Consider the following 18,271-nt stretch of genomic DNA (forward strand, 5'->3'; position numbering starts at 1 on the left):
ATAATGTACGTATTACCTTACTGTCGGAAATGTTATTGTATCTTGTGTCCACATGGGGATTTGCTCTAGCACTAAAAATGAGTCCTTTTAAGAGTAAAAAGGAATATTCCAAAAAAGAAAGCTTTCTGTTGTATTAGAGACTTGTAACATAAAAGGTTTTATGAGTGAATTTTTTTTGTCCTAACTTTGACATTTTGAGAAACTAAAACTTCTGAGGTGCAATGCTTGAGAAAAGCAAGACAAGTGAACAACTACGTCACCCGGCAAGTGATGCTAACGAGCAGAATTTGTTCCTAAAACTAGAAAATGTTGTCAAAAAGCAAGAGCTTATAGAAAAGGTATAAAGGACTTTTCCAAAAATGTGGCTACCCAACAAGATACCATCTAGCAACTACACAACTACACAAAGCAAATAAGGCACTTTTCCATGAAGTTAAAGCTCAATAAGAAAGGGTTCAGGCACTGAGCGAGAATGCATAACCACAAGTAAACAGAATCAAGAGTAAAACTGGAACAGATGGTTTCTGAAAATGAAAAACTGGCATGTTAAACTTCTTCGCTAATCCTGACCAACAAAAGATCTGTTAAAGTAAAACACAAATTCCTGTTTTATCTAAATGTCTCTCTGAATTTTCTGTACAGAATGTTTTTTAAGAAAAGTGATATGAGCATAAATTAATATTGTGCTAAAACAGCGTCTAGATTTTCTGAGAGCTCAGATTCAATCTGACACTGTGTGTTTACAGACTTATAAAGATAAAATACTAGAATATATGCAAATAGTGGATGAAAATGTTCATGTCTTAAAGATAAACTCCAGATTTACAGACAAAGTGAGTTGCTAAAAGAACAGCTCAAACAGAGTGAAAATACAATTAAGAACTATGCACACATTGTTGCTTGCAGTAGTGAAATGGTTAAGGAAAACCACTTCCCTACAGCCAAAAGAAGATACTTTGGCCCAAATTATAAAATAAATGGGGTTCTGCTTGCCTGATATAAATGCACATGGTCAAGTTTTAGATTTTTAGCATTACATAATTACCCTTTTCATTGGGTAATGTGTTTTATTAGGTCATGTGCACTTAGGTTTGTAATAGTAGTGCAAGTGAATCTTGCTTTAGAGCAATTTACACTGCTATCGATTTGCACTATGGGCATTTAGTTTTGTATTAGTGCAGATGAATCTAATGAAAGATTCACTTGCACTGCTGTTGGTATGCTGTTCTTTTGAATGATTTGTGAGAGACCACACACAGCTGGTTACAAGAGATTGCCACTTTCCCCATAGTTATCAGATCTTGGAGTTGGAATATATAATTAGCAGGGGGTGGTGGGGAAAAGAGGAGCTTGCCCCCTGCAAAACACTACTTTCTTTGTTTTTTCAGTGTTTTAGATTATTTTTAATATACTGAAATATCAGAATTAGTGAATATAAATCCAATAATGAAAAACTGGATTTTTAAAGGAAAACAAATGACACTTATCATTCAGGAGTAAATGAAATACATCAAATCAGCACATGCAGGAACTTGAAAGAGAACTCAAAAAGAATGAGGGTATCATTAATATGCTGCACAAGTAATTAAAAACAATGACTGAGCAAATTCCAGCTTTAAAAGGGCAGAGAGTAATACTCATACTTCTGAGGCAGACATCCAGAAGGAACACAAGTTTCTCAAGCAGAAAGGAGAGACTTTCAATAAAAGTTATAAACAGAAAGAAGCAACAAATGCAAAAAATAATAAACCAAAATAATAGGCAGGTACCAAAAATCACCAATAAATCCAAAAGTATAGTACCTTAGGTACGGAAACCAACATGAGGTGTACTTAATAAAAAATATATTTACTGCATAAATCACGGACTAAACCATGATTTATGCAATAAATATATATTTTTATTAAGTACACCTCATGTTGGTTTCCGTACCTAAGGTACTATACTTTTGGATTAAATGCAGAAAATAACTGACTTTCGTGGCATGAATTCCATAAATTCAGTTGCACTGAAGTGTCCTGGGGTACAACAGACAGGTGACTCTGGTATTGTAAAATAAGCCAGTGTAAAATCTAAAGTTGCAGGAACAGTCTTGTGAGCAAAACTGGCAATGTGCTGAGTACCTAGATTTAACTGATGCTTAATATAGTACAGTCTTGGGAATCAGAACAGAAAGACTCACCACCTGTGCATGTTCCTCCCAGCAGACATACAGTTAACAAAATGCAAATACAGAAAAAGTTAAAAAAGAGTAAGAATTCTAACTACTACATCCCTGTACAACAGCAGGAGGAAAGCCTTTGTGTAAACCAATTCCGCAAATCAATCAGGGACTGAGACACATCTTAAGAGTGAAACAAAATGGGGATGGCAAACAGTCTGATATAAAGAAGACTGTGCTTCTATACAAGAAACTGACATATGCAAACTGTAGCAGACTTATTTTGTAGAGTAGATAGTGCTAGATTAAAGTTTAAATTGAATGAAAATAGAAAGCAGAATTCTAAGCTGAAAAGTAGAGAACTAAACAGCAGAAAACATGAGCTTGAATTAATACCAGCATAATTCAAAATAAATTCAGCTTCCAAGATTTGGAGAGAGGTTTAACAATAACTTACAATGTAAACATGTGTGATGCCCGTGCACTGGCCCGGTAATCAAGGAGCCTCAATCCTCACCACTACCACCAGTGAGGGGCGTGCACATTGGGAAGGATAACAAGTACACCCACAGTAAAGTACAATTTCCCTTAAGAGCACAGAGATCAGTCAGTCTGGGGCTAGTTTCTCCATTTCTCTCCAGATCCCCAATAAGACGCCCCACTGGTGCAGTTATATGGTCCAGATCTCAACCTAGTGGTCAAACTAAAACCTCTAGCACCCTCTCTGTCCAACCAGTGCTTTGTGTCCCTGCCCAAGTAGCTAACACACACACTTTAAGATTTGATTTAGATACAAACACACAGACACTCCTGTGGAAGGCTGGCACAGGTTCTCCAGCTGTGACCCCTTTCTGCCCAGACTATAAGGTAGTACTGACTGCCACCAACCACTAATATCACCTACTATAAGGCCCTTCCCAAAAGGTGACAAATTTCACTGTGTAATATTACTGTTATCCAAATAGGAAACGTGCCAAACAGCAAGACTATTAGAGTGGCTAGAACAGTATCACCAAATACATGCAATGTACTCTAAGAGCTTAAATCATCTCAACACAAAATAGCCACAGTTGAAAGGTTTAAAAATATTTAATAATATGTAATAAAAACACAAGACAAATCTCATCAATTCAACACAGTGCTAATCAAGAGTTCAGAAATCACAGGAACTTTAGAATAATACTGTAGGATAGTTTGACATAAATATAGAAAACAGCTGGACTAATCTGGCTAAATTCCTATCTAACTCTAAGAGAAACTATGTCCTAAATAAGTTTACTTACAAGACAAAGTGCGTGATGGTGAGTTGTCGTTAGCTTCAGACAATATCCAAAATGTTCAATCTTTCTCTCTGAGAAAGTCTTAAATTGATGATACCCAGTACTGCTGAGTCATTTCACATTACATAATTTTTATCACTTCTCCTTTAGTTCCCAGGCTAACAGAAACTCAAAATGTACATCTCTTTGTAAGCTGCACCTGGCCAGGAAGCCACAGCAATACAAGACACTTTTACATGTAAAATCTAGCAATTATCTCTGTCTTAATAACAACAGAAATAATTTGCTAGACCAGACATTCTGTCTCTAAGCTTGAGATCAAACACAGTTGTAATTCTTTACTTAACAGCTTTCTTCCAGCAGGGTGCAATTTGGTTACATTTTTGAAGTTCAGCATATAACACAGTTTTCTTACATTTACTTTTCTTTACATTTGTAAAACAAGCCTGTGTATTACATTAATATTTACAACGACATATAATTATCTGTAAAATTCTATCTGGCTGGGCTGGCAGCCCCTCACTTTTTCACAACATGATATAGACAACATGTGGCAATGGGCAGCTGATTCTTCTAATAGAAGAAGGTGGTCTAGGATTACCTGATTTGAAGAGGTACTTCAGAACTACACAGTTAAGCTCCTATACATAGCATAAACAGAACAATATAATTCAAAGTGGAAAGGTATGATGATGAAATGGGGAGAAGCTCAAGAAACAAGGAGAGACTGGGATTCTGAATGCAAATCCTTAAGGAGAATAACAATAACTATGCTAAATAATATATTCATAAAGTAGCAGAAAGTATTATAAGAACTAAGCCAACACATTGGAATGGAGAAAGGAGATTCTGCTGATAGTGATACAGACAATAGGCAAAAGGGGCTGGAATTTATTGGAGAAATCTGGAAAAGAACCAAGATATTGGAAGCAAATAATTAGAGAGGGAAATGTAACAGAATGTGAACAGGCCAAGAATGTGTTTGGATTATAGGCTAGAGATTACCTTCCCTATCAAGTATTGATATCAGTGTACAGGCGGAGAGAAAGCACTGATAAGAGTTTTTAGTAGAATCTAAAACTGAAGCTGCCGTTAAAAAGAAAAAAAATAGTATAGTATATAAAATATTGCATGATAACTATAAAAATCAATCAGAGAAATAAAGGATTGGGAATCATATATCTGTTAATTAAATACATTAATAAAACATGACGAGTGTTCTAAAATACATAAACGTGAATGTGAAATTTTAAAATACAAACAAAGATGCATATATACACATATAAAAATGTACGAGGTACACATATGAAATAACATAAATAGAACATATTACAAACTACCTAATCTAATAAAACCATATGTAAGAACATATATATAAAAACCTACATAACTTAATGTGCAAAAGGTGACTAATTAAGTTATGTAGGTTTTTATATATATGTTCTTACATATGGTTTGATTAGATTAGGTAGTTTGTAATATGTTATATTTATGTTTGTAATATGTTCTATTTATGTTATTTTATATGTGTACCTCGTACATTTTTATATGTATTTAAAAAATGTGTATATATGCATCTTTGTTTGTATTTTAAAATTTCACATTCACATATATGTATTTTACAACACTAGTCATGTTTTATTAATGTATTTAATTAACAGATAGAGGAAGTGATATATGATTGGTTCCCTAACTGTATAAATGGTGATTAGGATATGATGGCAGCTAGAAGTCTGAAGAAGCGTTTATTATAACGTCAAAGCGCTTACTGGCTGTTAGCATTTTTTGTTTTCCGTGTTCTTCAAATAAAGTTGAATCTGTTCGAAGGTCGGCTCCAACTGTCGTGTTGTGCCCTTGGAGTTTTGATATATTGGATTCTTTGTTTTGCTTCACAAGGGCACTTTATCCCAAGCAGTATTTTTACTTTTTGTTGTTTCTTGTTTCTGGAGTACAGCGAAGGAACATGACAGGAGAGGCCGCAGGTATGGAGTTGAATTCCTTAGACCCAGTAACAGGCAGATGTCTCAATGAAAGAGAAGACGTCTCCTTTGTAAGACTGTTAAAAGCAGAAGCTAATCCTCTGCTAAGGCTAACGAGAACTGATCTAACTGTGAACACTAGTCAAAATTTAAACAGTATACACAACTTAAATGTTATACAGCTTACCAGGAAGTTAGAAAACAACCTGGATAAGCTGAAGCATACGTAATGGCAGAGAAGGCATATGGAGGCGTGCCTCTGTTTTAAAATTGTGCCGAGAGGCCTCAGAATATTGAAAATGCCAACGTTCGGCAATACATAGCCTAATCTCCTCACAAAGAGGCAACAGTTAAACATTGACACTAGTTTTGCCTATATGCGGTTGCTTATAGAGCAATATATAGACATTGAGAATATGCTATCAGATGAAGCGGTCAAAACACAGCAAGAATTAACAAATGTAATTTCAGCTACTGAGATGAATGACTTTTTAATAGAACTGAGCACACACCTGAATTCACACAGGCTAATGCAAACCTAAAAGAAAAAACTTGAATTCCAATTTCCAGAAGGGGAATGTCTTCTCGTGGCCACGAGAACCAATTAGAAATAGGGATTTAACCCAACCCACTAATACTAACCATACACCAGAAACGAATGTACGTTATATGGCATCAGTTGATAGATTAGATGCCGTTGAAAGAGATGTGACAGAGGGAGTAGACACACGCCCTAATGAACCAGTGGAAGGTTTGAATGTGAACACACAAACCAAACCTAGGTGTGTAACAAATATACAGGATGTACGGAGAAAGAAACCCTTTTTAAGTGAGGCAGCCACAACATCTAATGATGAGACATTGTTTTTTCCTTTTCCACAACCCTTCAAAGAGTTCCAGAATCCAACATGGAGTCCACAATTGAGGGTCAAGAAACGCAAATCATCAGAACAGCATTTGGAATTTCAAAAGAAAGTTTTGCAACCAGTGAATCGGGTTTAATAATAAACATATCTAACTACTGCTTGAATGAAGCGGAAACAAAACTTCTTAATAAAGGACTATCATTCATACCTGCGAAAAACACTGACTATACAGATTTATTGTTGGACATTAAACTATTTACAAGAAAGGTAAGTCTGAATATGTTATTTGGAGATAATATGACTAATAAAGCAGAGGGCTTTAGAAAACCCTCTACATTTATACCTCTGTCACACCCCCTATTAGAAACATTTGAAAGGGCTTGTGAGAGAGATTTGTTAGATCTGGCAAAGAATACTGGAAAGAATAATTTTTACAACTTAAATGTGGTTGAATGTGAAGCTCTTAAGAATCTGCAGACCAATGGTAAAATCGCTATTAGATCCGCCAATAAAGGCAGTGCAATTGTAATCATGGACACACATTTTTACACTAGTAAAATGAATGAGATGTTAAGATATTTAGACACATATTTATTTCTGGATACTATGCGTTTAGACAAAATTATAAGAGATGTTCAAAGTGAACTATATGATATGTTTTTATGCAACATAATAGATTTTGAATTGTATAAATATTTAGCAATTGAGAAACCATTAGTTCCTACAATAAGGGGCCTACCCAAGGTGCATAAAAGTTTGCTAAATCCTGACATGAGACCAACTGTAGCCAGTAAAGGCTGGCTGACAGAGTCAGCGTCCATCTAGGTTGAAAAACATCTTAGACAGATAGTTGATAAAACTACTACAGTGATTAAAGACACTCAACATTTTCTAGAAACCTTAACAGAATATATATCAAGAGAGAGTGATATATCCTCTGATTTGCTGGTGACTTTAGATGTTACACCTCCTTGTTTATGAGTATACCAAATGATATAGGAATTGAGTACATGAGATTGCTTTTGATAAGACAAGATATGCCTAGACACATGATTATTAGATGTGCGATGTTAGTAGACATGATTCTGAAGAACAATGTCTTTCTATATGATAATACCTATTTTTTACAACAGAAAGGCGTTGCGATGGGGACCCCGTGTGCTAACTCCTATGCAAAGCTTGTTATGGCATACTGGGAGGACACGTACATAATGCAAAATACACATTATAGTACCAGAATCAAATACTACAAGCATTTTGTTGATGGTGTTTTTAATTTGGGGAGATGACGAAGACACCCTCAGAGAATTTATTGAATACATCATTGGGACTACCACCTTCCTGAAATTTACAGGTAGTTGGCCCAAGGAGAAGATAGAGTTTTTGGATGTGAGAGTGTCCAAGCATGGTGAGATGATATACACAGAACTCTTTAGGAAAGCATGCAGGAAGAATGCATTACTGCATCGAGCAAGTATGCACCCTCCCCATATCTATCAAAATATAGTGAAAGGTCAAACTCTGAGAATCTCCAGACTTACTAGCGGAGATGAAGCATTAAAATTAAAGCTAGATGAATTGGAGAATGAATTTAAAGAGAGAGGCTATAGGAATCATGAAATATTGACTACACATAATGCAGACGTGATCAAAAGAGACAGTATTGGTAAACCTTTTATTAGAAGGGTAAATAATAGAATGGACGCAGCAACTAACAGAACAAATGGAAAACATAGGAATCTTGTGTTACCCTATACTAGTAGTAATAGGAAGATTAAGGATATCATTTATAATAATTGGCATATTTTAACTCTAGATCATACAGTCAGAGCAGCAGTAGGAGATACACCACATCTTACATATAAGAACACTCAGTCCTTGAAAAGGTTACTCTGCTTTGAGAATAATAAAATGGAAAGAGTTAGATCAGCCAGAGAAGGTACATTCCCTTGTAGGTCATGTAATCACTGTCATTATGCATCTGGTTCCAATGAATTCATTCACCCAGACACAAATCAGAAATTTACTTATAAATTATACGCTGACTGTAAGACAAGGAGTTTAGTTTATTTCGTTTTCTGCCAAAAATGTAGTTCTTTTTTACTTCGGCAAGACTAATAGGACATTAAGATAATGTATTAGGGAACACATCTATGCAATAAATAAAGAAGATGAGAGTAATGCCTTAGCTAGGCATGTTATGCAGTGACACCACTCATAGATTCCGCTTCACAGTTACAGAACTCATATATAAAACAGCAAGGCTAGGTGATGACAGGAATCACACCGAGAAACAAAAGCCAGATGGATTCTAAGACTACAAGCAGACAGATTGCATGGGTTAAATGATAGAATATCACTGAAGTCCTTTTTGAAAGACAGACCTTTTGCACATCAATTAAGTTATGTAAATTTTTATATATATGTTCTTACGTATGGTTTTATTAGATTAGGTAGTTTGTAATATGTTCTATTTATGTTATTTTATATGTGTACCTCATACATTTTTATATGTATTTAAAGAATGTGTATATATGCATCTTTGTTTCTATTTTAAAATTTCACATTCACATGTATTTTAGAACACTAGTCAAGTTTTATTAATGTATTTAATTAACAGATAGAGGAAGTGATATATGATTGGTTCCCTAACTGTATAAATGGTGATTAGGATATGATGGCAACTAGAAGTCTGAAGAAGCATTTATTATAACGTGAAAGCACTTACTGCCCGTATGCATTTTTTTGTTTTCTATGTTCTTCAAATAAAGTTGAATCTGTGGAAAGGTCGCCTCCAATTGTTGTGTTGTGCCCTTGGAGTTTTGATATATTGGATTCTTTGTTTTGCTTCACAAGGGCACTTTATCCCAAGCAGTATTTTTATTTTTTGATGTTTCAAAGTCTAAACCAATTGTACCAGAAGTAGTGACTACAGCCACAGAGAGAGAAAACTGAAAATGGGATCTTTAGAAAAGGGTAAGAACAAATTATACAGAAAAAATGTAAATTGTGGGAACAATACATGCAGAAGAGGAATGAGGTTTAAAAGAAGGCAGAATCTGAATGAGCTACATAATGTTTGACCGATGGTAACTGGACAGATTACAAGTGATGGCTAATATTTGCAACTAAAATTATGTTAATATGGTTTGTTTTCATTTATATAAATATATGATTGCCCATGTCATAAGTAATAATTTAATAAAGATGTTTCTTGTTTAAAAAAAAAACAAAACATGTGACAATGGACATCATTATACATAGGGTAAGTCCAGTCATGAAATTTCTAAACTTCCTAAGATGAAATAATATGGGAAAGAGATACCTAATGAATGTGAAGTCCAGATGAGTAACCATGAGAACAAATTATGCCAATCTGAACTTCTTCTAGCACAGAAAAAACATCATGTTTACACTGTGCTTAGACATATTAGCACATGCTAAGTCTCATATCAACTGACTGGAGTGTTTCATATCAACTGACTGGAATGTTCATTACAATATGAGAATGATACATTCCCTGACTAGATCTATCAGCAATGATCACTACATGAAAACATCACCAAGTTTCATTGTGAAAATGTGCTGTTAAACCATTTGCTAAAAGAAGCTCCAAATGAAGACATCAGCAAGATAAATGTCAACATTGTGAAGCTACTACAAGAGAAAGATATGTTGATGAACTAAAGATATTAATGTCTGAAGACTTGAAAAGTGTTCACAAAGAACAACAGCAACCTAAAAAATAAATAATGCATATGCAAATGAAAGAAATTAATCTACAAATAAAAATAGTGCAACAGTAAAAAATTAAGATTTGTTCACCAAGAGTAAAGACCATGAACAGAAGTTTTCAACCTACATTCAAGAAATTAGTGTCCTTAAGATGGAGACAGGGGAAATAAACTTATGAGAGAGAAAGAGAAGCTGAAAAGAAAGAGAAAGTTCAGCAAATATCACATTCTCAGTTACTCTGCACAAATTTCAAGTCCACAAAGGGGAAAGATATTTGTATAAAGTACTTATAGGAGTCTTAGTAAGAGAAGGAAAATGAACTGCATGCATTAAGAAAAAGAAGCCCATATGATGAAAGGAGTATATAATGTCTGTTATAGTGACAGTGACCACAAAGATGTCCAGAGCAATTTCCACTCATGGGCTCACAATAGACAAGCCAGGCCATAAGTTACAATATAAACTAAAATAAACAATACAATATCACAGCAAGATGAATAAAAAATGTGGAATTTAATATGCTCCCTACAACCAGATATTATTGTTGTTCTTTTAACTATATATGTAATTGTAGCCTCTTTAAATATGTAAAGCTGCTGACTGATACATTATTTAAATGCTGGATGTGTATAGAGTGTCTTATTCCCCTAGAAGGTATGGAGCATATTAAATTCCATGTTTTTGTTCATCCTGCTCTGCTATTGTATTGTTTCTTTTAGTTTGGTAGCTTTTTTGATGGTGAGTACATGTAAGCTAAAATATCCCTGAAGAATCCAGCACTTTAGCACAGATAACCTTAATCTTAGGTTAGGTAATTTCTATAGGTACAGCTGTTGATTTGGGAGAATTTTTCCTATCAGGAATGTTAAGTTTCATTATTTGAAGATGTACACAGTTTTTTCTGTTTGCTTTAAGTTAACAGGTTCTCAGGGTGTTCGGGGGTGGTGGGGTGGGTGTTAGTTTAAATGAAAACCCTCAAATAACAAAAGAAGTCTTGAAAAATGTGACATAGGACAAATGGAGATGACAAGAAGCAACTGTACAAAATATCAACCTACCAAACATTAGTACACAAATGTAACACAAAAGTTGGAAACAGATATTTAAAAACTTGTCTTGCATTATAAGTTGGAATAATAACTTCTTAGCGTAATGGCTACACTACCCATACTATTCTGGAATGTATGTGGCCTCACAGGTATAGACAAAAAGGCAAGAGTATTGAATTACATAAAAAAAATGCAGAGTGCAAATAGCAATGCTGCAGGAGACACATCTGGAAAGAAACAAGCACGCAGATTTGATACAGAAAGGATTTCAGGGTGGATATTCAGCAGAATATCAGGGACAAAAGAAAAGGTGAGTACTTATACTAATTGCTAGATGACCTCCAATACTGATAGAACTGAAAAAAAAGTTTAGCAGTTTTATGGCAGTAAGTTGCTACTAGCAATGGTGAAGGATTATCACTGGCATTTATTTATATTCCACCTAAAACTGCAATTATGGAGCTTAAGAAAACTGTTTACTTATAGGTGAGGACTTGAATTTGATTTGCAACAGTGAGGATGTATTCTGGGGGAATCTAAAAGGGAAAATGTAAGAAAAGGTGGTAGATTTCTGAAGAAAGTTAAGAAAATATTTGGTATGGAAGATGTGAATTCAGTAGTAGAAACTCAGAGAATTTACATATTATTCATCAAAGTACTATAACTACGCTAGACTAGACAGAAATTATATTTCAAAGGAACATGTACATTTAATTGAAAACATTGACACTTATCCAATAACTATCTCAGATCAGGTACCAATAAAAACTAAGATAAAATACAGGGTAATGAAGTCAAAATGAGACACTGCCACTTTCCACCTTCCTGTTAAAAACAGAGGAATTAGAATGGGTAGTGGAAATTATTTGTGTGTTATTAGGGAAAACAGAAATTTCTTTAAAAAAATTACAGCTCATGAGTGGGACAAAATAAAAGTGGGGTTTAAAAATAAGGTAGAAATAAAAAAAGGAGATACGGTTAAGAAGTAACAGAAATTATTTATAGCAACTGAATGTATTACAGAATGAAAGGAATCTCACAGAACAAGAACAGAAGCAACTGCAGAGTGTTAAAGAGAAAATAAGGGAGAATCCGGATAATATGCATGAGTTCAGAAAGATTTCTGTTAAACTATTCTGATAGCTCCAGAGCAGATAAACTAATCAGATGTCTTGTAGAGGTATTAGAGATATTTCAGACATTTTATGAAAATTTCTGTAAGGCAGAGGAATATGGAAATCGAGAAAGAGCACAAATGGAAATATTTATGGAAGACTTAAGTATGCCAAGGTTAACAGTAGATGAGGTTCAACAACAGTTAAGACAGGACAAAATAAGATAAAAATAGTGATGAATAATCAATCTACAGGTAAGTCTCCAAGAACAGATTGTATTCCTGTGGAAATTAGGAAGCCTGGAGGGAGAAAATTGAAAAAGATCTGGAAGGTTTTTTGACAGTATTTTAAAAGGATGGAAAGCACCAACATCCTGGAAGAAAGCTGTGGTGGATGTAATACCTAAAGATGGTATAAACCTATCAGACCCAGCTTCATATAGACCAGGAGTGTACAACTCTTTTTGACTCTGGGGCCATTTTCTATAGTTGGCAAGGTTTGTGGGGACCACATTACAATGTCTAATATGCATCTGTCCATTCAAAACAGTTTATTATAGGGCATAATGAGGGTCAGATAAAATGCCACTGCAGGCTGCAGTGTCGCCCTTAGGGTCAATTGCTGGACATCCTTGATATAGACCAATTTCATTTTTAAACTATGATTATACATTTTTTATGTCTATAATAGCTAAAAGAATGGCAAAGGTGTTGCCAAAATTGATAGATATGGATCAATGTGGTTTTGTGGAGGAGCAGCAAACATTTGACAACATTAATAGAACAATAATGATCCAGAGGGAAGCAGTATGTAAGAAAATACTGCAGTTGTTAGTGAGTCTTGATGCAGACAAAGCATTCGACAAAGTAAGCAGTTCTGCAGCTGTGGTGCTAAGAGAGTATAGGGTGAAACTGTCAATTTATGAAGTGAGGGGGGTGAGTCCCACCATGTGAATCAAGTTTTACAGATGTATTTGTGTTGTAGGCTGTGGTTAGCAAATATGTTAGACAGTAGTAGATTTTTTTTTTTTGCATCATAGTTTCAAGCAGATTTTTTTTATTTTACAGTTGTAGTTTGTAAGATTCCAACAGAGTTGTTAGTCTAACTTCATGCAAGTGTTTTACATGTAAATATTTGATAGGATTTGTTTTGGTAAGTTGGTGTTTCAAATATTTGCATAACTGATTTTTTTATTTTTTTTTATTTAAGTTTTGCAAATTGGCAAGTTTAGCTGTTGGCATTTAATAACACAGATATATATAATTTTAAACATCAAAAGAAAACAAAAAGTTTAAATAGCATGGTCATCTATAAAAATATGAACCATGAATAAAAGTAGCCTTTTCTGTAGGGCTAAACCCCCTAGACACACACCCTCATTGTAGTGTCCATGACCCAAACTTTCAATGCCCCTACTACTTATACATACATGTGTGGGTATGTATATATACATACACACACACATATATATATATATATATATATATATATATATATATATATATATATATATATATATATATATACACACACATGTGTGTACATACACACAGACACACACACCAACTCATCTTCAAGATCACACAACACTAGGGGAAAGGGAAAACTCTATAAACCCTACAGAGAGAATATCATACTAAGTCCAGTCCCACAATGTTCATTCTGAAACAAATTGTGAATTAGCCAAATCAGCCTGCAGAGTCACGATTTAATAAAAATGCTGTTCAACAAATAACGAAGAACCCATAAATAAGTGGTCTGTAATAGACAGATACAAATAAATATATACCTACATAGATTAGGAGTCAGATGCAACTCAAAACATAGTAACCCCATGAGCAGCAGTCACCATCCATGGAGTTTAGCAGACATGAATAGGAGCAGATTGTTAGGCCTCTCTCTCCTGTACCACACATACTCTTATGAACATATTAGCATCACCAAATCCACCTATATCCCATATATTTTGGATATGAGAGGAAACCGCTGTTCCTAGAAAACACACACACACAAGATGACTGCACAGAAGGCACCTCAACCAAGAACCAAACTGGAGAACCTCTTGCTCTGACAAAATAAAACTCCTACTCTGAAATTGTGCTGCCCATATATATATGCTGTTGTTGTTGTTTGTCTTTCGGCTTTTCCCAGTTAGGGGTCGCCACAGCGGAACTCCGGTCCGCTAATGATTGGCAGTAGATTTTCACAAACGCCGAGGTGCCAGCTTGACGTCCAACCTTCAATGAAGGCACGACCATTTACGCATGTCTTTCAAATGCCACCCAACCGCGGGGAGGACATGCAGACTCCACACAGAAAGCACTCCCCGCACTCCAGCCGAGAATCGAACGGGAGAACCTCTTGCTGTGAGGCAACAACGCTACCGCTGCACTTGCTGTCTATATATATATATATATATATATATATATATATATGTAAAATATATATATATGTGTGTGTGTGTGTGTGTATATATACATATAGCTTGTAGATACATAGGTTCATAGATTAGTACAACGCTAACTGCCCTTTTGGGCCATTTTAAGCCTAGCCAATTACACCATGTGAGAATCAAACCTGCACCCTAAGTCTGTAAAGGTAAACACCTTAATCATTATGCCAACCTCCCACCAGATGTGATTAGGTAAGATACTCTCAAATATTCTTATGTAAAGGTATAATGCTATACCTTTGCTGCCATTCTACTGCATAAATGAAAAAGTTCCATTTTAAGTAGAACAATTTGAACACATTTCTATATGGGATATTCTTTCTTTCATTAGTAACACCAAAATGGAGAATGGTTCACTCCAAATGGACTTTGACCCCTACAGTCATTTCTAAACTAACTATAGCAAACCCCACATCACCTAACAGCAAGGTCAAATGGAGAAGAACTTCTGAATTCTGGTATTAGTGATTAAAGAAAGTAATCCTGCAGTGTTCTGAGTACCATTTGAACTACAAAATGAATCTTTACTTACATCTGATGAAAGTCTGTTCATTTCCTTCCACTGGAAGCGCTGACGTGCAATCCTGGAGCCATTTGTCACTTCATATACAATGATTCCTTTCGCACAGATGCCCAATAGTAATTCATTTTTGGATACTTTTTTTTCTTGCAATACTCGATAGAACAGCACCCCATACTCTGGAAGCTGTTGTGTAAGCTGCAAGGAAAACAAATACATTTTATATATTCAGTCTAACACTGTTTTTTTTTCCCAAAATCTCTTTCTTTAAATTTTCTTTTTTCAAATAATAACAACAATACTGTAACTCAAAAACACAAATAAACAATACAAATACCTATCTAAAATCATGAAAAGCTAACCTCCTTGGAAGAAAAGCTGAACAGTTAAGCCTGCGAAAGCTGAATTAAAATGGCAAGAAATGAAGAAACACATTAAGTCCCTGCTGAAATGACAGAAAAAGCTACAGAGGTCCAAATGCCTGTAAGCAGTGAAGGTTGAAATGCTTGTGTTATCCAAACACAGAACTAAGACAAATGGCTTTAATCACAAGGACACTGATGATATTTTACTGGTTAAAAAAGAATATGCAGGAACATTCCCCCTACTCCAAGGTTCAGCAGTCTTGGATATAGTTTGCATAAGTGATGAGGTTAGGGGCTATCAGGTAATGTAGGGGGTGAAGCCCATAGCAAAAGTACTTTAATGGCATTATTGTCAGTTTTGAGATTCACTTTATTTCTTCTGACCCCTTAACGTTTCATTATCCTGCTCCCAACTTATTTGCAGCTCCTCTACCAATCCTCTCCTTTATCTTTAGTACTTATACTTATTTAGTTGTTTCTTATGGCAGACCTCACTACTCTAATGAATCAGAATAGTTTTCTCTTTTTCTTTATGTTGATAAACCTCTTTATTCCTTTTTCAATAGCTGTCTATACCACCCATTTAATGATGCCCCACAGATTCTCCACTCTTTTATAGGTTCAGAGGTAAGTATTAAGCTAGCTGCCCTTCTGGGCTATTTGAAGCCTAGTCAGTTTCCCTTTTAGGGCTCAAATTAATCTATCCCATTTGGTTAGAGATAACCCTCATTCATGCCATGGTTGATAATTATATATAACCCCAATAAGAATAACTGTGATCATACCATTGATAATTTCAGGGGACCCATGCATGGGATAAAGCATTTAGGAGCTACCTCTGTCCACATTAGTTGAACAGGGGGAAGTCCTGGAGTAAATTTTTGGTTTCCCAGCCATAGATCCAAGTTGCAGTTGAATATGGATAGGGATGAACTTTGTTTAAAGTAAATGGAGAGTCTGTGCCAGAGCAGTAGCATCCTCTGCGAGATGCACCTGTCCCGCCAAACCATTCTGTTGATGTTGCAGAAGAGGTTTAAATCTTCATTTTTCTCTCACCAGACCATCAAAGGCTCTTAATTTTCATTTGTTTATTGCTTTTGTTTCTTTGGATAGTCCGACAGGGTACATTAACCCCCTTTTTAACAATGGCCTGAGGAGAAAAGCTCCAAATGCAGGTTTACAAAAACAAAACTGAATAATGACATAATAGTTTAGATATGCAGTATTTTACAAGGACTATAAGATGGCGTTTTACAAAAACAATAATGACATAGGTTTTGCAGTGAGTGCAACTGCAATATGTAAGTAGTGATAGAACAGTGAAGATGAATGGTACAGGAAGAAGTACACAAAGTGCAGCTTTGAACAAATTATTTGTTTTGTAGGTTATAAGTCAAGCAGAGGGCTATTAGAAAGAAATGAACAAGGTCCTGAATAGTAAGGATGAGGAAAGGAAGCAGCCTGAAGAAAGGATAAATAACAGTGAAGAAAAAAAGGATAGAAAAGACAGTCTGAAGTGTAAGATACTCACAGACACCTTAGCTTGGAGAACAGCACTAACACAGCCACGAGTTTGTTAAATAAGCCATTAGCTGTGTTTTGAAGAATTGCCAAGACTGGCTTTGTATAAAAGAAAGTACTATACTGTAACAGATTCGACTGTTCCCTTTTTTTTTTCCCATAGTTTGAACACCTATAATATCAGCACCCTTTCTTTGTTGTCCTACCAAGTTCATTTTACACAGCCAGACTAAGTTACACCATCAGAAGAAGCTTCACCTCATCCCAATACAGAAAACGAGTGAGAATTTTCCGCTTCCTGGATGGATGTATTATCTTTTGCACAAGCCATTTCAATATGAATACCTCACTAAGCTTTTTTTATCCTCACTTGCTCAGGCTGGTCAGAAGAATGTTCCACTATGTCTCTGACAGTTCTCTATCATAAATATAACCAAACTCAACACGAACCAAACTGAACTCCAAAAAGCAAATTTCAGGTGTCTATCCACTTTCCACAAGAAACAAGTTAGTTTTTTAGCGCTTTCATTCACTCATTTAATACGTGAACTTCATCAGAAAAACCAAAATCTTACCCATGCTCCCTTTTAAACTAAAATTACAGGAAATGACATCAAACAATTAAAAAATAGTAAACAATTGAATAATTGATTTCAACTATAAAAACATCAAAGTCACAAAAATACAAAAATACAAACACTTCACATATGAGTTAAATACATAAAATATAATGAACATTTATCTACATATATACTGATGCTCTCTATTTAATAAAAAACACTTCAAATTTATGGACTCTTTTAGTCCTGGTAACTTGTCAGCCCCTAAGCTTAATTGCCAAATTGTTTCCTTGCATTCTAAAATGTTATTTAAATCCCCTCCAAACATCACTTCATCTACCTTTTCCACCACAGAAAATTCAAACTTCTTAAAATCTGAACATAATGTAGCGTGTTTAGCCAACGAATTCATCTTGTCTTTATTTTTAATGGCCAGATTATGCTCATATATCCTATGTTTTAAAGCCCTTTTTGTCTTTCCTATATAATAATGGTTACATGACACACAACAAGTGATGTAAACTACAAATTCAGTATTGCAGTTGAAATACTCTTTGGCCCATATAGTGTAATTCAAATGCTTTAAAGTCACAAAGGAACTGTTACTAATATATCTACATTGTTTACAGTTTTTACAAGCATAGGTTCCCTTTTTATTACTAACAGTC

The 18,271-nt window shown here is 35.0% G+C and overlaps 1 protein-coding gene across 1 annotated transcript in view; it reads right to left on the bottom strand.

Annotated features, from left to right (window-relative positions):
* Positions 1-18,271, bottom strand: part of LOC122789363 (tyrosine-protein phosphatase non-receptor type 13-like) — a 2,815,362-nt gene that overhangs the window by 2,134,872 nt on the left and 662,219 nt on the right. Inside the window, exon 13 of the mRNA XM_044056752.1 lies at positions 15,170-15,355. Within this exon, the coding sequence (XP_043912687.1) occupies positions 15,170-15,355 (186 nt within the window). The remainder of the gene's footprint in view (positions 1-15,169; positions 15,356-18,271) is intronic.

This window comes from Protopterus annectens, chromosome 14.part0 (assembly GCF_019279795.1).
Source record: "Protopterus annectens isolate FY-2018-M chromosome 14.part0, PAN1.0, whole genome shotgun sequence".
NCBI classification, from domain to species: domain Eukaryota; kingdom Metazoa; phylum Chordata; order Ceratodontiformes; family Protopteridae; genus Protopterus; species Protopterus annectens.